General features: G+C 62.6%; 10 protein-coding genes across 10 annotated transcripts; 4 read left to right on the forward strand and 6 right to left on the reverse strand.

Annotated features, from left to right (window-relative positions):
* Positions 1–37: 37 nt before the first annotated feature.
* Positions 38–4,683, reverse strand: JCM10292_001882 (uncharacterized protein; the record flags this gene model as incomplete). Its single annotated transcript, XM_076645303.1, has 18 exons — positions 38–298; positions 353–479; positions 545–597; positions 662–1,210; positions 1,266–1,364; positions 1,425–1,731; positions 1,791–1,971; positions 2,030–2,178; positions 2,237–2,345; positions 2,403–2,593; positions 2,662–3,057; positions 3,114–3,213; positions 3,277–3,426; positions 3,479–3,556; positions 3,614–3,964; positions 4,024–4,157; positions 4,216–4,378; positions 4,440–4,683. 18 exons carry the CDS (start codon positions 4,681–4,683, stop codon positions 38–40), a joined length of 3,642 nt encoding a protein of 1,213 aa, XP_076508830.1.
* A 112-nt stretch (positions 4,684–4,795) lies between these two features.
* APC2 (anaphase promoting complex subunit 2) lies at positions 4,796–8,000 on the forward strand (the record flags this gene model as incomplete). The annotated part of the gene is made up of 16 exons (XM_076645304.1): positions 4,796–4,873; positions 4,932–5,082; positions 5,138–5,206; positions 5,254–5,362; positions 5,424–5,894; positions 5,949–6,015; positions 6,071–6,270; positions 6,334–6,503; positions 6,585–6,724; positions 6,786–6,908; positions 6,966–7,054; positions 7,110–7,279; positions 7,352–7,531; positions 7,594–7,649; positions 7,733–7,765; positions 7,830–8,000. 16 exons carry the CDS (start codon positions 4,796–4,798, stop codon positions 7,998–8,000), a joined length of 2,277 nt encoding a protein of 758 aa, XP_076508831.1.
* A 171-nt stretch (positions 8,001–8,171) lies between these two features.
* On the reverse strand, positions 8,172–9,326 carry JCM10292_001884 (uncharacterized protein; the record flags this gene model as incomplete). Its single annotated transcript, XM_076645305.1, has 3 exons — positions 8,172–8,507; positions 8,566–8,758; positions 8,842–9,326. The coding sequence occupies 3 exons, from the start codon at positions 9,324–9,326 to the stop codon at positions 8,172–8,174; spliced, it is 1,014 nt and encodes a 337-aa protein (XP_076508832.1).
* Positions 9,327–12,156: 2,830 nt separating this feature from the next.
* JCM10292_001885 (uncharacterized protein) lies at positions 12,157–13,026 on the reverse strand (the record flags this gene model as incomplete). The annotated part of the gene is made up of 2 exons (XM_076645306.1): positions 12,157–12,827; positions 12,888–13,026. 2 exons carry the CDS (start codon positions 13,024–13,026, stop codon positions 12,157–12,159), a joined length of 810 nt encoding a protein of 269 aa, XP_076508833.1.
* A 321-nt stretch (positions 13,027–13,347) lies between these two features.
* JCM10292_001886 (uncharacterized protein) lies at positions 13,348–14,707 on the forward strand (the record flags this gene model as incomplete). Its single annotated transcript, XM_076645307.1, has 4 exons — positions 13,348–13,771; positions 13,842–14,094; positions 14,144–14,381; positions 14,444–14,707. 4 exons carry the CDS (start codon positions 13,348–13,350, stop codon positions 14,705–14,707), a joined length of 1,179 nt encoding a protein of 392 aa, XP_076508834.1.
* A 234-nt stretch (positions 14,708–14,941) lies between these two features.
* JCM10292_001887 (Mpv17/PMP22 family protein) lies at positions 14,942–16,212 on the forward strand (the record flags this gene model as incomplete). The annotated part of the gene is made up of 6 exons (XM_076645308.1): positions 14,942–14,966; positions 15,038–15,156; positions 15,227–15,283; positions 15,359–15,410; positions 15,774–15,989; positions 16,046–16,212. 6 exons carry the CDS (start codon positions 14,942–14,944, stop codon positions 16,210–16,212), a joined length of 636 nt encoding a protein of 211 aa, XP_076508835.1.
* Positions 16,213–16,816: 604 nt separating this feature from the next.
* JCM10292_001888 (uncharacterized protein) lies at positions 16,817–18,597 on the reverse strand (the record flags this gene model as incomplete). The annotated part of the gene is made up of 8 exons (XM_076645309.1): positions 16,817–16,900; positions 16,960–17,013; positions 17,097–17,125; positions 17,186–17,330; positions 17,392–17,413; positions 17,473–17,542; positions 17,604–18,057; positions 18,136–18,597. 8 exons carry the CDS (start codon positions 18,595–18,597, stop codon positions 16,817–16,819), a joined length of 1,320 nt encoding a protein of 439 aa, XP_076508836.1.
* A 501-nt stretch (positions 18,598–19,098) lies between these two features.
* On the reverse strand, positions 19,099–20,016 carry CGI121 (Cgi121p; the record flags this gene model as incomplete). The annotated part of the gene is made up of 4 exons (XM_076645310.1): positions 19,099–19,215; positions 19,368–19,592; positions 19,659–19,781; positions 19,840–20,016. The coding sequence occupies 4 exons, from the start codon at positions 20,014–20,016 to the stop codon at positions 19,099–19,101; spliced, it is 642 nt and encodes a 213-aa protein (XP_076508837.1).
* A 164-nt stretch (positions 20,017–20,180) lies between these two features.
* JCM10292_001890 (uncharacterized protein) lies at positions 20,181–21,727 on the reverse strand (the record flags this gene model as incomplete). The annotated part of the gene is made up of 3 exons (XM_076645311.1): positions 20,181–20,461; positions 20,523–20,823; positions 20,927–21,727. 3 exons carry the CDS (start codon positions 21,725–21,727, stop codon positions 20,181–20,183), a joined length of 1,383 nt encoding a protein of 460 aa, XP_076508838.1.
* An 834-nt stretch (positions 21,728–22,561) lies between these two features.
* JCM10292_001891 (uncharacterized protein) lies at positions 22,562–25,330 on the forward strand (the record flags this gene model as incomplete). The annotated part of the gene is made up of 1 exon (XM_076645312.1): positions 22,562–25,330. The coding sequence occupies one exon, from the start codon at positions 22,562–22,564 to the stop codon at positions 25,328–25,330; it is 2,769 nt and encodes a 922-aa protein (XP_076508839.1).
* Between the last annotated feature and the right edge of the window lie 104 nt (positions 25,331–25,434).

Below are 25,434 nucleotides of genomic sequence, written 5' to 3' on the forward strand. Positions count from 1 at the left end.
ACCAAGCTCGAATGCAGGCATTGCACAGGATAAGTGGCTAGTCGTCGGCGAAGATGAGCGCGAGGTCCTCGGCGAGCTGCTTCTTCGACTTGTCCTTGTTGCCGCCCAGCGCACCCTGGATGACCTTGGTCTTGCGCTCCTGCAGCGCGATCATCTTGTCGTCGATCGAGCGGTTGACGAGGAAGCGCGTGACCCACACCTCGCGCGTCTGCCCGAAGCGGTGGATGCGGTCGATGGCCTGGTTCTCGACGGCGCTGTTCCACCACGTATCCATGAGGTAGACGTGGTCTCCGGCAATCTGCGATTTGAGTGTGTCAGCGGTGAGACGAGCCAGAGAACGCAGCGCACTCACCAGATTGAGACCAACACCGCCAGCTTTCAGCGACGCGAGGAGGACGACCGAGTTGTCGCCCTTGGTGAACTTGCGAACGACCTTCTGGCGCACTCCTTGCGACATGGCACCGTCAAGACGCAGGTAGCTGCACGCACGAGCAGATTAGCCAGTGAGGCGAGGCGCAGGCAAAAGCGAAAGAGCCGGACGCACTTGAAGTTCTCGCGATTCATGATCCGCTCAATGAGATCGAGGAAGCCCGTGAACTGTGTGAACGACAAGCTCGTACGTCAGCCACAATCAAGAGATGGCGCTGCGCGGATTGCATACCTGCGAGAATACGACAGCCTTGAGGCGCGGGTCCTTTTCCTTCTCCTGGCGCAGCGACTTGACGAGGGCGTCCAGCTTAGTCGAGGATCGGAAATCGGAGCTCGAGAGTAAGACCTTCTTTCCCGCAGCGCCCTCATCGTCAGTGCTGTCGAGCACACCCATGTCTTCGTCGTCATCGTCGTCGGCTGCGGCGCCTCGGCGTGCGCTGGGGGGCGGACTGGGCTCGTACTCATCGCCGTCGCTGCCGCCATCCGAATTCGAGTCCGATTCGGAGTCGAGCGTGATCTCGGCGACCTTGCCCTTGCCCTTCGCGTCTTTCTTCGGCGAGGGTGGCGCTCCTTCGTCCTCGTCGTCATCCGAGTCCAACAGTGTGAGGACTTCGCGCGTCGACGAGCTCGACCCGGGAGACGACGCCATTGTCTCGACCGTGTAGCCCGGCTTCTTTGCCTTCTTGCCCGGGGCGCCGGTCGGCTTGGTCCCGTCCGCCTTCTGCAGCTCGGCCAGCTCGCGCTCGCTCAGCGGAGCGCCGTTGCAGACGGGACAGCGCGCCTGTGACGTGTTGAAGTGTGAGCAAAGGGCCGAGCGGGCTGAACGGGATACGTACCGGCTCGCCAGCGTCCTGACAGTCGGTGAAGTGCTGCAAAACACAGCCTTTGCAGCCTGAATGACCGCAGCCCGGTAGCCAGACCGGGACTTCGACCGGCTGCACGCGTGTGAGATGTCAGTCGGGGAACGTGACAAGCAAAGTACAGAAAAGGCGTACCTCCATGCAGAGCATGCACTCCGCTTCCTCGCCGAGACCTTCGTCCTTCGGCTCCAGCAGCTCGTCGACCGCGTCGACCGTCTCTCCTTCGACGCTCGGCTTTACCGTGCTGCGAATGTACCGCTCGATGAGGCGTTGAATAGCGACGTCCTCAATCTCGCCCGCGAGCTCGAGCGGCTGGTGATCAATCGCGGTCGAAGTGATGCCCTTGGCGCGCAGGTTCTCCTTGAGGCGCTTGAGGACGAGCGAGGGATGCAGCACAGCCTGGCGCAGGCGCATGAGGATCGAAAAGATGGCCGTGACATGCCTGCGAGATGGACGCTTGAGCACAGAGCGACGCCATGCAGAGGGAGCTTAGCGACGCACTGAAGGACGGTGCCTTCCTCTGCGTAGCCGAGGAATTTGCTCTTGGCGTTCCGGTACAGCGCATCGTAGATCTTGCGCTCCTCGTCGGTGAAGTCGAGGTGGACGACCTGGATGTGCTTCTCAGGTAGTGCGACGATGGGATTGCCGTCCTTATCGCGCATCTTCTTCTCGCGGCGCAACACTATGTTGAACAAAGGTCAGCTCGTGAAGGTTGAGAACGTGAAAGAAGAGCGGCGCACAGATGCTCTCCAGGATGACCTGGATGACCTCGATTGCGCGCGGGTCCTTGTTCTGGAAGGGCACGGTGACAAAGGTTTTGAAGAAGGAGAAGTTGCCCCACGGTTCGAGCTGGATATAATGCAGGAGGGAGTAGAGGTCCTCGAGGCGACTGTGCGTGCGGAATGTCAGCCGGCAGGCATAGTCGAGCCGGCAGGCTCAAGACGCACTTGACGATAGGCGTTCCAGTCAGCGCCCACCGACGCGCACCGCGGAGCGCGTAGCTCGCCTTGGCGTTGAGCGTCGTGCGCGACTTGATGAGATGCGCTTCGTCCAGAACTGGCCAAAGAAATAAAGTCAGCGCTGCTGTCGGGTGCACGCTCAAGCAAGACACACCAATGCGGAACCAATCGATGGCGAAGAGGCCTTTCGGCTTCTTCTTCTTGCTTCCGCCTTCTTTCGCCTTGCCCTTGGCCTTCATTTCCGGCTTGTCGTCCTCGGCGTCCTCATCGACCTTGGCCTTCTTCTCCGGCTTGTCAGGCGCGTCGAGTCCGCTCTGCTTGAAGTCGGAACACAGCGTGCCGTAGCTGTGCCAGCAGCGCGGGACCGAGTCAGGATTCTCCGCCGCAGTGAGCAAATGTACAGCGGGCCGCACCTGGTCACGACGACGTCGACACCCTCGTCGATCTCTTGTAGCAAGTCGGCACCACTCTCGCGCTTGTTGCCGTAGTACATGAGCACGCGCATCTTGCCGCCCCGGCTGCTGCGCTCGAGCTCGTCGCACCACTGGCTAAGCAGCGTCATTGGCGCAACGACGAGCGTCGCGCGCGGCGTGCCCGACTTGAGCCGCGGGCGTTTCGAGGTTGAGCCCGAGGCGGTCGCAGAGCCGGACGACTTAGTGAAGGTCCCGCCGAGGCGAGACTGCGTCTGGATCGGGCGCTTCGTCTTGGTCGACAGGTCAAGTGACGAGTCCGACTCGCCGTCACTTGCGGCACCATTTTTCTCGTCGTCTGTCGGAGGCTGGGCGTTCCAGGCCGTGTTGGTGTGCAGGCTGTGCTCGTCAATGTCAGCGAGGGCGACCGTACGAGCAGAAAGCAGCCGACGCACAGCGAGGCGACCATGATGGTCTTGCCGAGACCCATCTCATCGGCGAGAATGCCTCCGCGGCACTTGGTCGACGCTTTCGGGAACTCAAGCGAGAGCTCGCCTACGGATGCGCCTTGTTAGTCCGGTTGACGGTCGACGATGAAGGGCGTGCGGCACTGCGCACCTGAGTAAGGGTTGTAGTAGAAGCAGTCGGTTGGGTCCTTGCTGCCCGGGAACAGGTACTTCTCCCACAGCGGGTGCATCGAGAGCGATTTGCGCGCCTGCTCCTCGCCTGTCTCCATCGCCGCCATCCAGCGCAGCGCTTGCTTCTGGTCTGCAGACAGACGTCAGCTCAGTTTATACGGTGAAGCGTGCAGGGGACGCACAAGGTCGGAGAGTGAGGGCAAAGGAGTCGGGCGGATCTCGTTCGGGAAGGCTCGCGTCGTTCTTGATCGCCTTCGAGTCTGCGGGTACAAGCGTAAGCACCTGCATATCGCGCAGAACAGCATAGTGCAACGCACAGACGAGGTTGAGCTGAATCTCGCTCATCTCGTCCTCTTCCTCGTCACTGCCGCTCCCTCCGCTACCCTTCTTCTCCATGCGACTGAGCATCGCACGCTTACTCTGCGTCCCCGTCGGCATCGACCCGTCTTCGAGGTACGGCTGCAAGTCTGCCTTGTCGAAGAGCGTGCTGAGCGCCTTCTTGCGCTCGCGCAGCAGCTTCTCGCGGTCTGTCTCTTTGAGGTCGTCGAGGAAGCCCTTCTTGCGCGCGACGGAGGTGAGCGCCGAGACGGGTTCGGGAGCCGAAGCATTAGGGTTCGTGAATGCTGTTTTGCGGAGCGAAATTGAGAGCGAGAGCTGGATGTCGTCGCCTACGCGAACTAGCTGTCAGACAGAGCGACTGCAGGAGCGAGACCAAGACAAGGCGCACCTGAGCGGAACTTGTCGGGGCACGCAACACAGTAGCCGGTGACAAGAAGCATGTCGTGGTCGAGGAGCTTGGCGAGCCAGGCAGAGTCTTCGCGCGAGATGCGCCCAACCTCCATTTTGTTCGAGTTGCGGAAGCTGCGTGACGGAGCGGTCAGCCTGGAGCGGAGCACACGGTAAATGAAGCCGTGCGGACCGGACCACATCGTTCTCCTGCTTCTTCTTCGCCGATGTCGACTTCTTGCCGGCCGCACCCTGCTGGACCGGCGGCTTGACACGGTCGAGGGTGACGGCGTCACCCGCCTTGAGCTTGATGAATGCGGAAGCGCTGGCGAGAGCAAATCCTTGGACGAACACGTCTGCTCGGCGCAACTGTCAGTGCGCCCCGATGGCGAGGAAGAGGGAAGGACGCCAACGAACCTCCAAAGTAGCGAGAGCCCCAGTCTGCATCGCGCTGCTTTCCGGCGCGCCTGTCCTGACCGCCATCGAGATCACTCGAGGGCCCTGCGACGGGCTGGCTGCGCGGCTTGTCATCGTCTGAGTCGAGGACGAGTGGCTGCTGCGACTGGTCGTCGTCGTCGTCGTCGTCGGACGCAAAGAAGCGGGCGCGCTTGGCGGGTGGTTCTGGCGAGTCCGACTCTTCTCTGAACAGCGCTGCGCTCATCTTGTCGCTCTCTCGTGAGCTGACAAGGTGCCCGAGAAGGACGAGCCTCGACGCGACTCACTCGTTGACATTGCGTCGCGGGCACGCCTCACCGCGCTGGGCGGGAGCAGCGATGGAGCTTGACCTTGCTAGCGCGTGGCAGAGCGCCTGCGCGGCCACGCCACGCTCGCACTCGCGCCCGCTCGCAGAGGTGCGCTCATCGCCTCTCGCTCGAGGTCAGTCCCGCTGACGAGGTTCCGTTGGCATAGGCATGGAAGACCGCGACAGAGCTGCTGGATCCGCGCACAGACTGGCAAGAGCACTATGGCGCCCGCTTCGACCCGCCGAGCCACGTCGCCAGCGCGTTTCAGCTCTTGCACTCTGCCGCGTTGATGGACTCGCTGCTCGACCACTACCTCGGTGAGGCACTCCGAACCTCGCACTATCTCAATTCGTACTGATGGGCTGCGCGCAGATCAAGTACGCAAAGCTTTTGACCTCGTCCAGGACGATGTGATCGCTCACCTCGACCAGCTCGAGGCGAGTATCCCCCTCACTGCCGCTCGCATAATCAATTGTGCTGACTGGCAGGTCCACAGGCTGTATCTGACGGTGAGCTATTCGGCGTCATGCTCTCGCTGCTCCACCGGATTGGGCTATGGATCAATCGCTGGCAGCAGCCCGTCTCGGTTCTCTGGCCGTGCGTGTTTACCCTTCGCCGCTCGACTTGCTCGTTCTGACAAGACTTTGATACACAACAGAAGCTCTGGCTCTGCCTCGAGCGCCTTCCGCAAGACCTTCCTCGCCTCGCTCTACTTCGTCCTACCACCCCGTTTCGCGCCCGCTCTCCAGGCGTTCTTCCGCTCCCTGCTCACCTATACTTCGCCCGCCGCGGCCGTCCCGCCTTCCTTCTCTCGCGCATTGCCAACCCTCATCACCCTCCTCGACCGCTACGACCCGCTTCTCTTCGCTCTCATCTACGAGGAGATCGAGTCCAAGATCCAGTCCGACTGCCGCGGCGCCTACACCGCCAGCAAGCTCGAGCCGCTGCTCAAGTGGCTCAATGGGGCAGGAAGCAGTAGCGCAGGCAAGAGTGGCGGAGTGATGGGCTGGGTGAGCGGGATCTACGAGGGCGGCGCAGGAGAGGGCGGTAACGAGGAGGCGCGAAAGTTCCTCAAGCCGACCTTCAGCCGGTTCGAGTACCATGTACACAAGGTCTTGTGCCAGCTCAGGTACGCAACAGCGCTGCGCAGCAAGAATACGTGTCTGATCCGCTGCGCGTGCAGGACTACCGAACTCTTCGAAATCATTCTGGCCTATCCAGCTTCGACTCCCGCTCTAGAAGACCTCAAGGTGAGCCACGATGCCGAGCTGCAAGGAGAAGACTTGCTGACAGTCGAACGCGCAGACCTGCCTGTACAAGACGGACCAGCGCACCTTGCTCGTCACACGCTTGCGCGACCAGATGTCCCGCCGCCTGCTTCACCCGGGTACCGACACCAAGGACATCATCACGACCTACATCTCGACCATCCGCGCGCTGCGCATCGTCGACCCGCCGGGTGTGCTGCTGAGCCGCGTTGCCGATCCGATCCGAAAATACCTCCGGTGCGCCTCGCGCGCGCGCCTTTTCGTCTATCACACAGTCTGCTGACTCGCAGGGACAACCAGCTCGCGGAAAGACACGATCCGCTGCATCGTGTCGTCCCTGATCGAGGAGGGCAACCCGCTCTTCGACGAGCTCGTCTCGGGCGATGCCAAGCTGGTCAGCGATGCGCGCGACGAGGCCGAGAACTTCAACGATCCCAAGTGGACACCGGATCCGGTCGATGCGCCTGCTGGTACGTCCAGACCTTGCCCTTGATTTTGACATTGTGCTCGCCGCAAATATTGACTGCACGACACGGGGTTCACGCGCGCAGACTTCCGCAAGTCGAAGGGTGCCGACGTCATCCAGCTTCTCGTCAGCATCTACGACACGAAGGACGTCTTCGTCAAGGAGCTGCAGGTCCTGCTGGCGCAGCGACTGCTCGCCATCCGCGACTATGCTCTCGAGAAAGAGGTTCGTCTTGCATGGTCCGCTCTGTGACCGCAAACTCCGCTGATGACCCGAAATGCCGCAGGTCCAGAACCTCGAGGTCCTCAAGAGTCGGTTTGGCGAGCAGGCGCTGCAAGGCTGCGAGGTCATGCTGAAGGACTTGCAGGACTCGCGCAAGATTGACGAGGACGTGCATCGTCAGATGCCGGTACGTCCCTTTCTTCTCTTTCCTCTATGTACCCTCGCTGAAATGGTCGTTTGGCAGAATGTCCCACTACATGCTACCGTCGTGTCCCGACTCTTCTGGCCATCGTTCCAGCCAGCGCCGCTCAAGCTGCCCGGTCAGATCGGACGGTGCGTCTTGCCCTCTCGTCTAGCTTGAAGTCTAGCTGAGATATGCTTCGAGCAGCGCGCAAGCCGCCTACGACCGGGGTTTTGCCTCACTCAAGGGTGACAAGCGCTTGCGATGGCTTCCGCAGCTCGGCAACGTCAACCTCACGCTCGAGCTCAAGGACCGCACGCTCACGGTCGACGCAACGCCGCTGCAGGCTGCCGTCATCGAGCTGTTCGACAAGCAGGGTACGCCGCTCACGAGCCCTCTTCTTTGGTCTAAAGAGGCTGACCCGTTTGCGGCTCGCTCGCCGTTTGCAGATACCTGGTCCCCCGACCTGCTCCAGTCCGAGCTGCGAGTCACGGATCTCGGGACGGTGCGCAACGCGCTTTACTTCTGGAACAACCTCGGCGTGCTCGCCAACCTCCCTGGCGACGACTTGTGGCGCTTGGTCGAGGAGGTCGGCAAAGTGGAGGGCGCAGGCAAGGGCGCCGTGCATGGTACGTGGTATGATCGAGCAGCCCGTGCACAACCGAATGAGCTGACTGAACGATACGCGCAGTCGTTGAGGAGGAGAAGGAGGCCGTGCAGAGCGTCGAGGCGCAGCGTGTCGAGGAGGTAAGTAACGCTGGGCTCGCCGTCTTCCTCGTTGAGTCAGGCCGCGAGCTACTGCTGACGTCTGGTCGACATCGTCCGCATAGATGCGCGTTTTCTGGCAGTACATCCAGGGCATGGTCCGCTTCCTCTCCCTCTTCGCCCCTCTTAATTACATTCGGCTAATTTGTCTACCCGTCGCAGCTCACCAACCTCGGCGCCCTCCCGCTCTCGCGCATCCACACCACCCTCAACATGCTTGCGCCCGGTTACAAGGGCAAAACCACCGACGAGCTCACCGCATTGCTCGAGGCCGTCGCTGCCGAGGGTCTCGTGCAGAAGACGCCGAAGGGGTCGTGGAAGATCGTCAAGTAGACTCGGCACGCGGACGGCCGCGATTTGTGCCGCTGTACTTTCGTTGTTCGCCTTGTTGTGCTAGTCTCGCAATGACTTCGGTTCACTCTCTTCTCTCCTGGATTGCAGACTTGCAGGCCCTGCTGCTACGCACTGGGCATCGAGTATACTAAGACTTCAAGGACGCTATCCTCAGATGCGCAGGCCCAACCTCCTCGTCACGAGCGTCTCCTCGTTGAGCCAGTCGAGATACGGGTCTTCGAAGAATTCGGCAAGGGTACCCGACACCCATGCCTCGTCGTACGACTGCCAGTCTGCCTCGAGCTCGTCCGCGCTGTAGTATTCGTCGGCCCCGAGGCGAAGATTTGCTTTGAACTCGTCGACGGATTCGACGGTTCCGAAGTCGATGAAGATGGGATGCGGGTCCGCCGGGAATTCGCGGAGGAAGAAGAAATCCTGAACCTTGAATTTGAATAAGACAATGCCGCAGGCAAAGAGTCGGCGCATGCCTTCGAAAATGGCGACGGCCTGGATCGAGGACACATTAGCCAGCGTCGGCAACTAACCATTGTAAGTTGCAACTCACGACCGGTTCAATATCTCCTGCATCCGTGTCGGCCTCCTTTGCCCAGAAACACGCCTTGTCAAGGCGGTTCGCAAACGGCGTCAGGTCTTCGAGAAGGAAACCCGGCACTTCCTCGCCGTTCGGCATCTGGAAGCGACCGGCGCCGTAGCAGTACGGTACATCGCGGCCTTGCAGCGGCTGCAGGCAGGAGTAGCTGTGCAAAATTGAGGCTCGAAAGATGAACGAACATTCACGGAAGCCGCGCGACTCATGAGATGAACGGAAGTTAGCACTCACGCGTACGCCTCCCGTTCCGCCAAGACTATGGCAGGCTGCCACCGCACGTACTCCGCCTTCCACCCTGGTGGGTACGGAAAGAGGCACTCGACGACGAGCTTGACGACCACCTCGCCGAATGTCGCGCCGCTCCCGTCCTCGACCACTCCAACCCAAACCTGCGAGCGGTAGCCCGCTCCACTCCAGAGCTCCCGCATAAGTCGCACACTGAAGAGCTGCGCAGGGCGGCCCTCCAGGGTATCGAGCAGAAGTCTGTTAAGCGGCCGAGGAGGGTTCAGGGCGACGACCGGCGCATCGAGCACGGCTGTCTGACGAGGCGAGTAGGCGCAGTCTCCTCCTTTGATGGTAAAGGGCACGCTCGCGCCCGCCACGAGCGGCTTGGCGAGGAAGGCTGCTCGTCGCTGCTCGAGCGCCGCCCGCTGCTGCTGGTTCGGCGCCTCCCTGTACTCGGTCGGCAGATTGTACGTGAGGGGCGAAGCTGCCATGACTCCAGCTGCGAGTACAAGGAGGGAGCGAAGTGCGCTCGCTCGCTGCGCTCACATCCTCGTCCGTGTCTCCTCTCGGTCCGCCCGACGGGGTCCGTGAGGGGGGACGGTTTCCGGCGTCGGCCCACCGCTGCTGAGTCTCTCTTTAGCTACTTGCGCTTTGCTGGCTGTCAGCTCGCGATGTACTTGCTTGATGCGCCACCTGCCGGTAGGCGCTACCATCCTCAGACGCGGCACGGACCTCTCGCCCAGGGTGTCTTCTCCCTCTCAAAGAGGGATCCGCCCGTCTTGCGCTATCTCAGCCACCGAACGCCCCGTGTTCAGAGTCCGCACGCGGCCCTGAGCGGTGTCTCACAGATTGTACGACTTTCTGGTCTTTCTCCTGAAAGCAACGCTCGGTAGCTGATATGCCCTTGCATCGCATAGCCTGCTCCCGGTCTCGTCTCCGCGTGGTCCGTTCTTTCAGAGCGGCTTCATCAAAGCCCGGCCCCTTTCAGCGGCGAGCCGAGGATGAACAAGACCTGGGGCCTGTCCGTCTACGCAAGCATGCGCCTCCAGCCATTCTCGTCACTTGCGCTGTTTCCTTACAGCATGCAAGACGCCTACTTCTCGACCATGCGCACTCAAACTCTGCTTGTACGCCATATTCAACAGCAAGAGCGCCTTCTCGAGAGTGAGGCTGATGTGGGGTACGAGTCGATCTCGTTTCATTCCCGCTGCGTCGGATTGTTCTGACTCTGCGCGATGATATTGCAGAGATCTCTTTCTTGTCAACGTGCTCATGCCAGTGGCGGAAATCGTCAATCATCTGATCGAGCCGAGCTACCGCCGTTACTTCGCCCTGACAATTCAGCGTGAGGCAAGCGGAACATTCCCTGTCGAAGGCTTCGACCAACAAGGAGGTGAAGAGACACGTTTGACACGTGCGTTCAGCAATCCGCACTCTATTGGCGCCCGTCCTGACAAACACGCGCAAGCCCTCTCGCTGGATCACGTTTTTGTCCTCTCGGACCGCCGAGGGTTCACTACGCCTGTTTTTCGCGAGGATGGTCAGCGTCGAGATCGAGTCTACCTGTTAGCGATTGAGGAGAAGGTTGTTGATTTCTTGATTGTCTGACTACTGCGTAACATTCCGCTGATACAACTCGCCGTTACAGAAGGCGGGATATGTCGACCAACGCGGCTGGGATCTCGATCTGCAACAGGTGCCAAATGCAAAGACGTTGACACCGCAGCTGCTGATGTACGGCAAAACGGATGTTCCAAATCCAATGTGCAGCTCACCTGTGCGCACGCAGGTACTCCGACAAATTCAATCTCCGTCGCTTCCTTCTCACGGACTACCAAGACGGTATCCCAGTCTACGTTGCTCCGATTGCCCGTGGTAACCTGTCAAAGGTGTCCACTGCCAGAGTCGCGTCACCTCGGGCGCTCAACCCGAGCGGTGCTCCAGAACCGAAACCCGGAGACCTCTACGGCACCGTATTCGAGCGTGGCTTGCGGCATATGGTCTGCTACCTCCTGATCGACGCGTTGCGCGAGTTTGGTGTGCTGGACTACTCGGTGCGTTCCCTTCCTCCTTTGTCAGTCCCCCTGCCTTGACCATCCTTGATGGGCAGAAGATCGACGTGCCGCCAGCGCTGCGCCCAACAAGCCTTCATGTGTGTCTTGCTCTGCTGCACAATGGCTTTCTTTGCCATACTCCGCTGACCTCGCTTTCGCCGCACATCCGCGCAGCCTACCTTGCAGAAGATCATTGCAGCTCAGCAGCCCACGGTCCATACACTCTCTCTCATAGCTCATTCTGTGTCTTTGGACCTTGTCAAGCTCACTCATTCTTTGACAGCGCAAACCGCCACCGGAGCGAAAGCCTCCGCCGCTTCCGAAGCATCCGTTTGGCCCTCCGGCATCCAGCAGGGCGCACCTCAAGAGGGACGGAAAGAAGGACTCTAAGCATTTGAGCGCAGCGTAAACTCAATTGCCATCAAACAGAGTAGTTTCACTGGGCGCTGTGCTGAAACACTGCTTAAGAAGGTCACCCAGGTCCTTACTTTCCGCTGCAGAGGTGATAGGTCCATTTCACGGAGTTTGCCCTATGAGCAGCACAGGTGCCAATGGAAGGTCTGCAAGCCAGTGTACAGCCCATGCGCCTTGTCGTCAACTCGCAAGCCGCCCTTTGACGGAGCCACCGCAGCTTGCGTGCGCAAGTCAAGCAGAATGTGAGCGGCGGCTCAAGTAAGAGCAGACGTACCTTGTAGATCTTGGTGATGGCGGAAGGGAGCACCCCGGACAAGAGCGGTGAAAACGCCACTAGGCGGCACAAAAGCGTCGACCCTGGATCCGGCTGTACGGTGCAACCGAACCATCTCGGACTTCGTGAGCGAGTCTCCCGCAGGTCTTTCGTAAAGTCAAGTACTGGGTGCTGTCTGCGATTGACAAGAGCTGCGACACCTTCGTGTCGACCGTCAAATCGATCCGTCTCTGAGCGGGACTGTCGTAGGGAGTGCACCAAGAGGCCGAGAGGAATACAGGGTCGGTGAGACGAAGGTATCTGGACCTGTCGAGATCCTGCTAAGTCTAAGAAGGGCGAAAGCATGATGGCGACACCTTTGAACGCGACCACATTGCTCACAAGCGCCGCAATCAGCGCGCCGTCTTGATGACCGAGGACGCCACAGACGAGCACGCGGGCCAGCAAAACGCAGACGGAACCGTGCTTTGCTCGTCTCGACTTGCGACAGCACCGGTGCCCAGAGCCCGAGAAGAGACGAGAAGGCATCCGCGCCAAATCTGGCAGGCTCGACGCCAAACTACACAGCGCATCGCAACATTACAGCTCTCCAACAGCTGGCCTACCCGCGAGCGGAAACTGCTGGAGCTCCCGCAGCATGTCCCAGCGCCGTTCCTTCCACGCCTCGAGCGCGACAAACGCCGCATCCTCTGCCGCGCGCTCCCACACGAGCGCAGGCTCCTTGACGCCGTGCAGCAGCACGTCAGGCACTGCCTGGCCGATGCTGCCGAGACCTTGCAGCGCGTGCCGCAGGTCGCGCCCGACGAGCGTGCCCCACCCGTCAACGCCTAGCCAAAGGCTCATCCATGCAAGCGCAATTGTCGAGCCGAGCCCAGCGCCGGCGAGGACTTGCGCGCGTGTGTGGTGCCCGAGGCGCACGCGGCTCCAGCACACGCTCGCGGAGCCGGCGATGAAGAAGGCCGCGAGTGCGAAGCGGGTTGCGCGCTGGCCCCATGCGCCGGCGAAGTGGCGCCAGAAAGACTGCTGGGCGGCGCCCGGTCCGAGTGCGTCGGCGAGCGGCGCGATACGGTCCCAGAAGGGTAGAAGGGACGTGACGCGTGGATGGAGTGGAAGGAGGAGGGAGGAGAGCGAGAGATAGGTCCCGAAGAAGGCGATCGAGGCCGAGTGCGTCGAGGGCATGCCGTAGGTCTTCTCGTACTTCTTGGCGCCGACTGGTCGCGGTTGACGAATGCAGCGCTTGAGCAGCTTGGCTGCGAGAGGACGGCGATGAGTGAGGCCAGTCAGGTAACGCGGCTGGCGAATGTGCTCACCAGAGAAAGCGGCAACAAGGGTGCCTGCACCGAAGTAGAGCGCATGTGCGGTCCTGATGCGGATGATGAGGACCGCTGTCAGGGTTGTGACGACAAATTGCGTGTTCTGGAGGACCGCGAGCCACAGTCGCCGCAACATCGTCGTCGCCTCGTCGAAATTTCGGTCCGTCGCGGTTCCAGACGATCGTGTAGCTCAATAGGAGCCCTTGGACGAAATAGCGGCTCGACTGCAGCGTGGATCGAGGTAGCAGGCGATGTGGAGGGTCGGCGGACTGATGAGCAGCGAGTCGAGGCGAACGGATCGTTCGAAGGCGGGCGACCGGCAGAGGTCGTCGTCGAGAGACTGCAGACGGTGCTCAGCTGGCAAGCTGCGCTCCTAGCTGACGTGCGAGCGAAGGGGAGGAAGCCAACCTCGACCTTCTTGACGTTGGCTCTGTCCATCTCGCTTCGACCGCGCAGGATGCAGCGGATCCCGTCCACCGTGCTATGCTTGCACCGCCAACTCGCACTGCGACCCGCTCGCACCTTCGCAACCGCTTCTGTGCTCGCCTCAAAGGCGTCCAAGAACCGCTCGCACAAAGTCAAGTGGAGCGCTCCGCCACCTGCGCAACTGTACGGCGGCAATGAGGTGCCCGGTCAGGCCGGTACAGACGTCGGTCAGGGAGGCGCAGGCGCAGGAGGACGCGGCCTGTTCGAGGCGGACTCGGCGGCAGGCGAGGCGAAGGTCGAGGAAGTCGTCGGTCCAGAGCAGGTCGAGCGGGAGATGCTGGCGAGTCAAGGGCCTCTCCAGAAGGCGGAGGAGCAGCGAGGGCGCGAGAACTTTGCAGGGACGGACGTTGGCAGGTCAGGTCAACCTGCGAGCAGTCGCGGGCAAGGCGAGTTTGGTGTGTTCCGATGTTCTCTCACTGACTGCACCGACTCCTTGACTGACTGACCCGACACTTCATCCGGCAGGTCCGGAGGAAATCGTCTACACGGCCAATCCGGCATTCAATGTCCCCCTCATGCTCTCCGTCTCGTTCGTCATGGCCGTCTTCTGCTACGCCTGCGCCGACATGGCGCGCACTGGCGTTGAGGTCTACAACGAGGAGAAGGGCGAGTACGAGAACGTGCCGAAGTGGAAGCGGTACACGCTGGCGGGAAGCGCCGCGGCAGTCGGGACGGGCATCGTCGTACTCGGCACGCTCTCGCCCACTCGGCACGCCATGTTTCGCATTGCGTCTATTCAGGCACGCTGCTGATCGTGACTGTCGCAGCGTCATCACCAAGTTGACCATCCGCCGCTCGCCCGCCTCGCTCACCTCGCCTTACCCTTTCCCGCGCGACTCGCTTGTCACCATCGAGAACGCCCTCTCTCCCATCACCAGCAAGTTTGGACAGAAGCCTCGGACCGTGCCGCTCGCCCGCATCCACCTCCTCGGCCCGCTCAGTGACTCGCCCAAACCGTATCATCCGCTTCTTCAGGCGCAGCAGCAGCCGAAGAAGAAGGACGGCGTACGCTACTTTTCAGCAGGTCTGTCTTTATCGAGAGCTTACTGACGCAATGCCTTCTGCAGTTCCTGTCATCTTTCTTCGGCAACCTCCGCACGAACTACCTCGCCCCCTCGCGCTCGAAGCAGCACCCGACGCCGTGGAACAAGTCGGGCAAGCGGCTCTCGCACTCACCGATCGTCGTCGAGGGCGACCGCGCGAGCTACTCGCTCGCGCTGAAGCGTGCGCAGCAGCCGCACAGCGCCGATGGCGCGTGGTGCAAGGACTGGGATGCGCTCGAGCGCGCGCTGCTCGACGTGCCCGAGTCCAAGTGGACGACAAAGCGGTAGTCAACGAGCCTGCAAAGCACGATCTTCGCGCCACGAGTAGCTTCCGCGGACATGAGCGGAGAAAGGGATGCGCGGAAAGCGTCGGCTGCGCGGACTTTCTGGTCGCGGCGACTCCGCGCTCTCCTCTCTCCCTCGCACCGTTTGTCGCCCCGCTTTGCCTCCCCGCTCGACAGGCTCACCAGCAGCGCTCTGTCCCTTCTGTCGCGAGTGCAGCTCGCACCCGTCAGCGCCGCCATGTCGTTCATCTTCCGCGGATACCGTGCGTCGATCGCTCGCCCTTCAAGGCTCGGATACAAGGGCGAAAAGCTGACCTGCCGCGTCCGTGTGCAGTCCGGCTGCTGCAGCGGTACACTCTGCCGACGCAGATGGCCACGGCGGCATCCACGTCTGCGCTGGGGGACGTCCTGTACCAGGGTTGGTTCGAGGGCAAGAGCCTCAACCAGTTCGAGGTGCGTTGGCACCGCTATCTCGCGCGATCTCGCTTCGGTTGCGGTGGCTCATGTAGCTGTACTTCGACAGTGGTACAAGACGCAGCGCATGGCCATCTACGGCTCGATGGTGTGGGCGCCGCTGTCGGTGCGTCGGATCCCCTCGCGTATCTCGGCCTCCCGCTCGGCTCCGTTTGCTGATCTCTTCTTCGCGTGCCTGCAGAACCGCTGGCATGCAGTGTTGAACAAGATCAACCTCGGCAGCAAAGTCAAGAGTGAGCGCGCTTTCCCGCCAGGCTTCGTTGCCCCAACATTCCGACCGATTCTCCCGCAACGACGACGACGAGCCGTGATGAGAAACACGTGCACGCTGTTACCTATTCAGCGGAATCAACAACATGTCGAACCTCACGTCATCCATGTCCCCTGAGCTCGTCGTCGCTTGCACCGCCCCACTACCTCGGCAACTGTCGCCTCGACCTTCGCTCCTCCCGAACGCGCCTGTACGCGTTCGGTCACGGTCTACCTGCTTCGAAGCATGAGGTGGACTGCTTTTGCAGTATTGCGGCGTGCCAGGAGCAGACGGACAACTCGAGTCAGGTCACACGAGCTGACTCTGGCTCCTTCTCGCCGCGCAGCTGTCGTCGCACGAACAGTCACCGACCTCGCACTCTTTTCGCCGTTTGCGACATGCTTGTTCTACACTTGCCAGGGCCTGTTCGAGGGCAGGGCCTTCTTGCCTGGCTCGACCGATGTCGACGCACCGCAGTGCACTTTCGAGCGGCTCGAGGAGCGCCTGTGGCCGACGGTGCAGAAGCAATGGGCCCTGTGGGGGCCAGCAAACATCATCAACAGTACGTCTGCATACTGTCACACAGGAGTCCGTGGTGACTGACGCTCTGCTCCGCAGTGTCCATCGTTCCGGTCTACGCCCGACCGCCTTTCTCCAACTTTGTGGCCATCGGCTGGAACTGCTTCTTGGCAGCTGGCGCCGCCCGCGGCGGCATCCCTCCAGCTGGTCACACCATCTCTCGCGAGGTCGAGATCGCGGTTGCGGCCGCCGAGGCGATGGAGTGAGCGGCTGTGCCCGCTCCTGGCTGCTCCCCCAGCCCCACCGTCTGCGATATACCCTGCCCATGCCCATACCCTCTCGTTGTCAACTGTCCTCCCACCCTGCATAGAATAGACACTCCTCTTCTCACTCGCTCATGTCGTAGGAGTTCTAGAACGCCGCGCCTTCCTTCCTTTCGCGTGCGCCGCGCCCTCGCCCATTCGTCCTTTCGCCCGTTTGCAGCCCCCGCCGAGTCCGTCGTCGTTATACGTTGTGTTCCCCTTCCGCGCGTGCCCTCATCGTGTGTTTTCGCAGCGCGGTTGCTCTCTCGCTCGCATCTTGCCCATAGATCTCACTGCATCGCGTGATCTCCTCGCCGTCGCTCTGCTCTGGTGAGGATACTGCGGAAGGTCAAGTCGGCATGGCTCTGAACAGTAGATGTTGCTCGGCTGCGGGTTGCGATACGCGCAAGGAAGAAAGAGGCGATTGAGTGGCGCGAAGAGTATGGGTACGTCGCAGTAGGCCCGAGCCGGCGGTGCCAAACTAAAGACTCGAACAGATGAGGGGAAGAGGCGAATAAATGTAGGAGAGGAGTGTCTGTTGCAGGTGGGATGGTCGACCAGTCTTAGATCACGCAAGGTTGGCGAACCCGACTGAACGGGTGCCGGCGTTGAAGACGGTGTAGACGCCACGGAGGAAGGCATCGCCGACAACCTGGGTGTGAAAGGTAGATTAGAGCCGGGTCAAGAAGGAAGAGTCAAAGCGGAACGCACCCAGGCGTCGATGCCGATGTCCTGGCCGACGATCGAGGCCACACAGTAAGGGCTCTGCAGTAATGAGAGGGTGTAAGTGCGGGTGAAATGAAGCTGGCATGCCGCGCTGAGGAAACAAGGTGAAGGACTGGATTTACGCCGAGGGAGGTGAGACCGAGATTAAGGTCTGCTCACGCAGAACCGTCAGTTAATCCATAGCACAGACAGAGTACTGAACGGAGCGCACACTCCGAGGGGATGGCGAACTTGACGCCGCCGAACTCGAGCTCCGCTGTCCACGACTGGTCACACGGGTACATGTAGTACCCGCTGCGCCAGCGGCGCGCACCGGGAACCTTGGCGAAGAACTGCGCTGCAGCCTTGCGAGGAGCCTGCAAAAATGAGAAGCGGGCATGAGCGAGACAAACAGGTCATGAGCAGAGCGAAACGCACGATGACAAGGGTCGTGCCGGTGCTGCAGTAGCGGACAAGGGTGAGTACACAGCCAGGGGGAATGAAAGGGAGAAGCCGCACTCAATGACCATGTTCTGCTCACCGCCCGCGGCGACGCCGTCAGCATAAGGCGTCCCGAGAACCTGCCAGTCTATAGGGAGAAAGCGTCAAACTTGACTGATGATCGTCAAGAGAGACAGAGACAAACATACAACCCTGGTGCACGACCGGCGTGTACGTAATCCCGCCCGAGATCTTCGAACTGTCGATCCCGCCGAGGAAGAGCTCGCCGTCGTCGGCGTCGCCGAGCGTGAACGAGAACAAGTTCTCTTGGACCTTGCCCTCCTCGAGCATGGTCTGGAAGAACGGCCGCTCGCCAATGTTGGACAGCGCCTCGAACGCCATGCCGGCGATGCCGCTGATGCCCGTGTCGCTGAAGTCGATGCCGACCTTGGTCGCGGCAAAGTGCTGCTGCTCGGCGCTGATGCCAGCAACGGTGACCGTGTCGGTGTACACAGGACCGGTCACGCCCGTGCCGTCGCCGTAGGTGATGTAGAAGCTGTCGCTCGTGTTCTGCGCCGTCGAGGACAGGTCGGGGTTGTACGAGTCGAAGCCCGGGACGCCAGTGCCGGGCACCCAGAGGTCTGCCGAGCCCGTGTCGAAGTCCTGCACAACGAAACGTGTCAACCGAGACTCGAAGAGGGGCCGGCGCGACCGAGTTCATCCGAAAGAGGCTCAACGCACGATGATGAACTCTTGCGGCGGGGTGCCGATAGTGATGGGTCCACCCCAGATGTTGCCGTCGAGATAGTTGGTGAGCGGCGCGCTCTGGCGCTTGCTGAGCCCGAGGAGGTTGGATACGGGAGCGAGGGCGATCTTGCTCCACTCCTCGAACGTCTTGCGCTGGAAGCCGGGGAGCATCTGGCCCGTGCGGTAGTAGTACCGCGAAGCTCCGTCGTGGTACTTGTTGCTGATGCGCACGACGGCATTGCGGAGCGTGTCGAGGTTGACGACGCCGTCCTGCTGGCGGAGGAGGCCGGCCCAGGTCATGCGCTCGCGCTTCGAAAGCGGGATGCGCGCGCCAGCGCTGGCGCGCTCCTCGAGACGCGCAGGCGATGCGAGAGCGGTGAAACTTGCCGGGTTGAACGAGAGAAAGGTGGAAAGAGCGACGAAAGCGCCGAGCAGGCTCGACGACGGCACAAACATGGCCGCGCGGTTATAGCGAGTGACGAGGGTGAGAGCAGCACGAGCGGACAGACAGACGGAGACAAAGAGCAAGCAAGCAGCGTCGGGTCCGCGAGCGTTTGGCGTTCGACGACCGTTAGCGCGTTTGAGCGCGAGGTGGGCTAACTTCGGCGACGCGGGGAGCGCGCGAGCGGACAGTCGGAGCTGGAGCCGACGCTGCGGTGCTCGTCCGCAGTCTTGGCATGCGTGCGAGCGCGAGTGCGCGTGTTCGTGTCCGTGTGCAGGAGGAAGGCGAGAGCAGCCGGAGGAGGTCTGAAGCAGGTCTTTCTGCTCGCAACTATCTTCCTGTCTTCGGAACTTCTTCTTTACTATCACGACAGCTTGACAGCGCTCTGCGGACACCGTATGCAGCACGGCGAGGTGATACTCACGTCGGCAGCTCATGATCGAATGGGCGGCAGCAAGCAACGTTCGATGGTCTAGACAGTGGGCTGGAGATGCTCGCCGCGCCCCCATACGGCCTCACATTGCAACCTTCAGTGCGACGGCCGAAGTCACCAACTTGTCGATCGCCTCGAGCGCCTCCGTCGAGCCTGATGGAAGACCCTTGAGTGCGACGTCCTGGTTCAGCTTGTAGATCTGTACAGTGCAGAACCGAGCGAGTCCGAAGAAATTCGTCACGGCGTGGCGACCGAAGGGGAGGCGAGGCAAAAGAACCGTCAGTACGAGCGTCGAGAGAAGCGTCACACCCGCGCGGTAGTCCAGCATGTGGGCAAAGCGGCGAAGCGCACCTTTCGCAGAGCCTTCTCGTCTGTACCTCCATCAGGTAACCGTCCAAGCGCCTCTAGCGCGACGAGCTCGCCCTCGACGACCGCCTCCATTCGCCGCAGCACGTCCTCGTTCGCTCTCTGTTGTGCGGCAGCATCGTCCGCAGGTAAGGGGCTCGGCGCGATGTGCACGAGTACGAGTGACGTGGTCGAGGGAGAGAGGCCAAAGTGCTTCAGCGAGTCGGTGATCTGCACAAGAGAGCATACGGGTCCGGAGGTCAGCATCGTCCCGTGCCGTTGAGCCTTCTGACCCACGTTGGTGCCCGGCTCTAACATCCACAACACCTCAGAATGCAGCGTCTTGGTCTTGAGCGAGTCGTCTGCGCGTGCGAGCAGTGCTTGCTGCACGGCCGTGAGGAGGTGTAGTCGGGACGTAATCTGACAAAGTCCGAGAGGGGTCAACAACACACGCTAGCACTCAAACAAACCCACGCACCATCTTGGCGTCGACGAAAGCGAAATCCACTGCTGCTCGCTCGCGGTCTCCGTCCTCATCAGCTGCGAGCGTCGAGGCGGTGACCAAGCGCTGGCGGAGTGCGGCAGCATTCTGAAGACGCGCGAAGAGCGCAACGTAGACTGTGTAGCCGTGATATGGTAGTGGAAAGCTCTCCATCGTGAGGCAGCGGAATCAGGTGGAGCGAGAGAGGTAGAGGGGGGCGGTGAAGCTGTGAAGGAGAGGACAAGTCTCTCGCGAATGGATCTTACGTGCTGGTAAAGGACGTGCCATGAAACGACGATGCTTGGAATGCAGTGCACAAGAAAGCATGTCCATTTAAGCTAAGCCCCCTCGACCTTGACGTCCCCAAACTCGTCGTCGTCGTCGTCCTCGTTGTACTTCGCCCGACCCTTCCCCTTCCGCGTGCTGCCCCTTCGTGTCGGCGGTGCACGCTTCTTTGCACCAGCTTTGCTCGACCCTTCGGACGGGGCGGGCGAGCCGAGGGCGGGACTGTCGGCGCCGACGAACGAGGACGAGCCAGGCGCGGGAGAGCCGATGTGCGAGGAGGCGCCGGGCGAGTCGGTTGCAGGCTTGGAGGAGCGTGCAGCGGAAGGGCGAGATCCTGCGTAGAAAGCGAGGGCAAATGAGTATTTGTCGAACAGGCTCGACATCGTTCACGGCACGACTCTCGATGACGCAGCGCGAGAGGACCACACCTTTTCGTGCGCCGGCCTTCACAGGCGCCGTCTTCTGCTTCTTTGCCGCACCAGGCGCCTCCTTCGGCGTCCCGCCCCTCTTGCCTCCCGCGCTCGACCCGATCGGCGTCCCCGCTCCTCCCGCCGAGGCCAGCGCGAGTTGGCTCGCTGTACGCGAGAGGGCAGCAGATCCGGGTATCTCGGACGGCGTGCGTTCGCGCTGCTGTTGCTGCTTGACGACCGAGGGCGGAACGAAGAGGACGTGGGTGCGTTGCGGGACAGAGGTGATCTGCGGCGACAAGATGAGCGACTGTTGCTCCTCCAACATGGACAGCGCGAGTGCTTGCGAGAGGCGCAAGGCTCGTGCACGGAGGCGGAACAGCGAGACGCACCATCTGGCGCCACCAGTCTTCGACCTGCTCGTCCTTCTTCCTCCCATTCCTCGCCGCACGGAACAGCGCGTCCCTCGCGCGCTCGTCGCACTGCTGCACGACCATGTCGACGGGCACGGGTGCGTGCGGGTCGACGCCGTGCTGGCCATACGCGGCGCGCTGCTTGCCCTTGTAGGACGACGGCGGGCGCTCGGCCGGAATGAGGAAGAACGAAAGGAGCGCATCGTGCAGCGGGTAGGCCGGGTTCGGGGACGGGAGGGGCGTGAAGAGAAAGTGCGTCGGGAGGACAAACTGCTCGCCCGGAGGCGACTCGCGGAACTGCAGCACGACCGAAGGGTGCGACGGCGCGTTTGGGTCGGCTGGCGCGGCAGGGGCGCTCGACTCGTCCTCCTCGCGGATCGAGGCGATGTACTGCGCGAGGCCGCCGAGCTCATCGGGCGTCGCCTGCCCTGTGGCCGCTTTCTGCAGGATCGTGGCGAGAGCGGGATCCGTCTGCGAAGCAGCGTTCAGGCGTGCGATGAGCGCCGGCGTGATTGCTGATGGGTTGATGGGCGCGGCGGGTGCCGACCAGTCGCAGAGGAAGATGCGCGTCTCGGGGAAGAAGTGCGGGCCGACACAGACATTCGTCGTCACGAGGTGTTTGAGCGTGTGAGGACTTGCGGAGGGTGTACCCTCGGGGCCAAAGGTGGAGCGAAAGATGGGGAACGTGTCGTAGAGCAACGTCTCGCGGCTCTGGTACAGCGAGTCGATGACCGAGAGGGTCGGGACTGGAGGAAGGGTGTCGAAGGTGGGCGTTGCCATGTCTGCGGGGTCGTCTAAACGGTCAGTACACTGCGATTGAGGTTCTTTACCGCTGACGTCGTTGCTACGATCACCCGCGAACGTGCACCGGGCCGCGAAAGAAGCTGGCGGACGGGTAGAGCGACAGCACGCGGCACGCAGTCCCGCACGAAGCCGAACCTGATGGAGTGCTGAGTCGGCGTGTTTGCAGACCCCTCGCTAGCGCTCTTGATGGCGGGAGAGCAAGGCAAAGCTCGCAGATGGGTGGCCCGCCGGAGGATTCGGCGACAGCGAAGGGAGGGCTCTGCCGATACGGGATGGCGCAGAGAGTCATCTGGACGCACCTCAGAGTCGTGCAAACGCACCCAGCAAGACGTCTTGGAAGCCCCGAGCGAGACGAGAGCTGCCGACTGATGAGACCGAGAAGTCGTCTCCGATCGTCCGCACTTGACTGACGTTGTGCAGCCCTAGTCTTCTTGCGAGGTACTCACGGGCCTTCCAGTACCTGCTGCAAGTCCTACTCAGCTTTCTGCAGACAACGCCGCCGCGGGTCACGTGCGGTGAACGCGTCGCGACCCGCTCGCCTCGTCCCGTGTTTCCCTCTGTGCACTCGTCTGCCGCGCCTTTGACCGCACAGCAGACGAGCAGGGATGCAGTCGGGCAGCTGGGCCCACGCAGGCGCAGGCGTGCGTTCGCATTGCCTTCTTGCCTCTTCCCGCCACTGACTCGCCCGAGCCCGCGCCGACTCTGCAGTTTGCGTCCAGCTCAGCGACGCCAGGCTCGTTGGGAGCGAAGAAGGCGCCGGAAACACAGCGTGGATCGTCCGCTCGCCCCTCGCAGACCCGCTCCAAGCCCATGCAGGCTCGCCTCTTCGCTCCCGACAAGATTCCCCTCGTCACCCCTCGTGCCTCGACTTCTACGCAGTCGAAACCGGTACAGACCCAGTCCAGACTCTCTTTCAGCCAGGCGAGCTCGCAGAGACCGCCCCTTGCCGACAAGGCCAACCGTCTCGCCCCTCGCCCGTCCTCGTCCTCGGCGGCTCTTCGCGATCGCAAGGGTAAAGCGCGCGAGAACAGGCGCGACGACGCACGAGACACCGAAGCGGAGGATCACGAGCCGCCGGCGAAGGAACGCGGCTGGCTCAGCAGCATCTTCCGAACGAAGAACGCCTCCACCTCGTCCTCGTCGCCCTCGAGTTCTTCATCGCGACAGTCGCGCTCGAACGGCCTCGGCCGCGCCATCTTGAACCCGAGTGAGCGCCGCCGAGGTCCGACCATCGAGTTCGACGCCGACCTGCCCGACAGTATGGACCTCGACGGCGAGGACGAGCGACGCAAGCGCCGCAGGACCGAGGATCGCGGCGGGTGGGGCAAGCTCGACCTGTGCGACCAGGACATGCACGGCGGATTTGGGACGCAGCCCAACGCCTCGGCGCAGCGTGCCGAGCGACAGAAGCGCTCGCTTGAGCTCGTCGTCGCCGAGTCGAGCAAGCCACGATCGAGTGCGCGCAAGAGCTGCAGCGGACACACGCCGTCGGCTTGCGTCCTCGCGCTCGCAGACGACGATGACGACGAGTTGCTCCCGCCGCCCTCTACGATCGGTTCCGCTGCATACCTCACCGCCCGCTCGACGAGGCCTTCTCAACCGCCACCGTCCGCCTCGCTCTACGCTCCACGCTACTCTGCCCACCCTGTTCTGTGCCCTTCGACTTCGAGCCCGGCGCAAGGCGCTGCCGGCGACGAAGACGAAGCGTCCCCTTCGACCGCCTCGTCTGGCTCGAGCACCGAGAGGTCTCTCCAGGCGCAGCTTGTCCCATTCGTCTCGTCGCCACCGCCTGTGCGACCCGCGCCGCAGATCCTCGTACCCGACTCGGATCCGCCGAGCGCGGACGAGGCGGACGAGGACGAGCGCGTCGAGGACAGCCAGGACGATGAGCTCGATGCTTTGGTCGAGCGCCTCGGACAAAAGGGCGGCGCGGCGATCGACGACTCGGGCTTCGCGGAAGGTGGCATGGACCTCGTACTCGCCGGGCAGCCCGTACCTGCCGACGAGATCGACCTCACCTCGCTGCGCACATCCTCGCCTGCCCCTGCACCAACACTGCCGGCCTCGTCCGCTCGCTCGCTCGTGCAGGCGCAGAGGGACGATGACGACTCGCCGAATAGTGGCGACAGCGGTTCGCTCGGTCGCACCGCCTCGGCGATCCTCATGCCGCCGCCTGCCATCCCGCGCAAACGTCTGCGTCGCGGAGCACCCTCCACCCGCGCTGCCGCCGCCGCCGCCGCTGCTGCTGCGGAGCAGTCGCGCGTGCTCGTCGAAGAAACGCAGGAGCAGACGGGCGAGCTCGACGCAGCCGAGCAGGCACGCCGCGCCGCGCTAAGCGCATGGGCCGTTCAGCCAGTGCGCACCCTCTGCGACGAGACGCAGGACCCGCTCGCCCTGCCAGTGGCGCCCGTGCTCCAGAAGCCCATGCCGTACTACAAGACGCTGCCGAAGCCGCCGCCGCCGCCGGGCATGCGGCTGCCGACTTCGCCCGCCGCGGGCGCGCCATCGTCCGACCCGGACGTGCTCCCGCCGCTTCCCACGCCGCGCCCGCTCGTGAATCCGCTCCCGCCATCCTCGCCTCCCGCGATCGCGCCCGCCGCCGCAGGAGGAGCATCCTGGACCGCCGAGCTGAGCAGCATCTGGGCCGACGCGCGCCCTCCCTCGCCCGCCGCGCCGCGCCAGACCCGCCTCGGCGAGTTCTTCCCGCGCGTCGACGTCCTCCCCGCTTCGCAGGGCGTCGTCGAGGAGACGCAGCTCAATGGTGGCAGTGGGCAGGCGGCGGCGGAGATGGAGCTCGAGCAGGCGGTCGCGCTGTCCAAGGCGCTGCAGGGCTTCAGGGAGAGGATCATCCCGCGTCGCCGGGAGCTGGCGAGCGGAGCGCCGCCGCTTGAAGGCGACGAGCAGGCGACATGCGACGTCGAGGGCGACGAGGAGATCCTTGATCCCGACGCCGACGCCGACGAGCTCGACTACGTCCTCGACTCGGACCCGGAGGACGACGCGCCCGCTCTCGTTTCCCTCGCCGCCGCCGCCGACCTCGCTATTCCCCCATCCGCGGCAGCGCAAGCGCACCGGAGCGCCGGCGCGAGTTCGCCGCTCGGCACGCCCGTGCGCGCGCGCTTCCCGCGCTACTCGCCGCGCAAGATGCGCCTCGCGATCGAGCGGTTCTCGCTCGCCCACGCCCAGACGGCGCGCGCGGAGGGCGCGGTCCCTGCCGCAGCGGCGGCGGCGGAGGCGGGCCCTTCGGCGGCGGTGGCGGCGGCGGACGAGACGCAGTGGGAGTCGTACTGGTCCTACCCGTCGTCATCGCCTTCTCAGCAGCAGCAGCAGCTGGACGAGGAAGTCACGAACGTCGTCGGACCGGCGTCGTCGGGACAGCCGCTCGCACCGCAGCAGCGCGCGCTGCTCGACAAGCTGCTCCGGTCCGTCTCGCCCGGGGACGACAGCGACGGCGAGGAGGGAGCTCGCGGACTAGAGGATACACGGGCGACGAGCGGGATGAGGTGGACTGCTGGCGAGTGCGAGACACGCGCGGACGACAGGGTGGAGGAATGGGACGACACGCTGACGGGGTGGTGAGGGTCGTGCTCTGTGTGCTGTGTAGCTTGCACGCTATCCTTGTCGCTTGTGCATCGTCTGTGCATTCTCTTTCACTTTCGAGCGATTCCCGATGCCTCGTTTGC

The sequence above is a fragment of the Rhodotorula paludigena genome, assembly GCF_050403205.1.
Source record: "Rhodotorula paludigena JCM10292 DNA, Rt_paludigena_JCM10292v1_ctg1, whole genome shotgun sequence".
Classification (NCBI taxonomy): domain Eukaryota; kingdom Fungi; phylum Basidiomycota; class Microbotryomycetes; order Sporidiobolales; family Sporidiobolaceae; genus Rhodotorula; species Rhodotorula paludigena.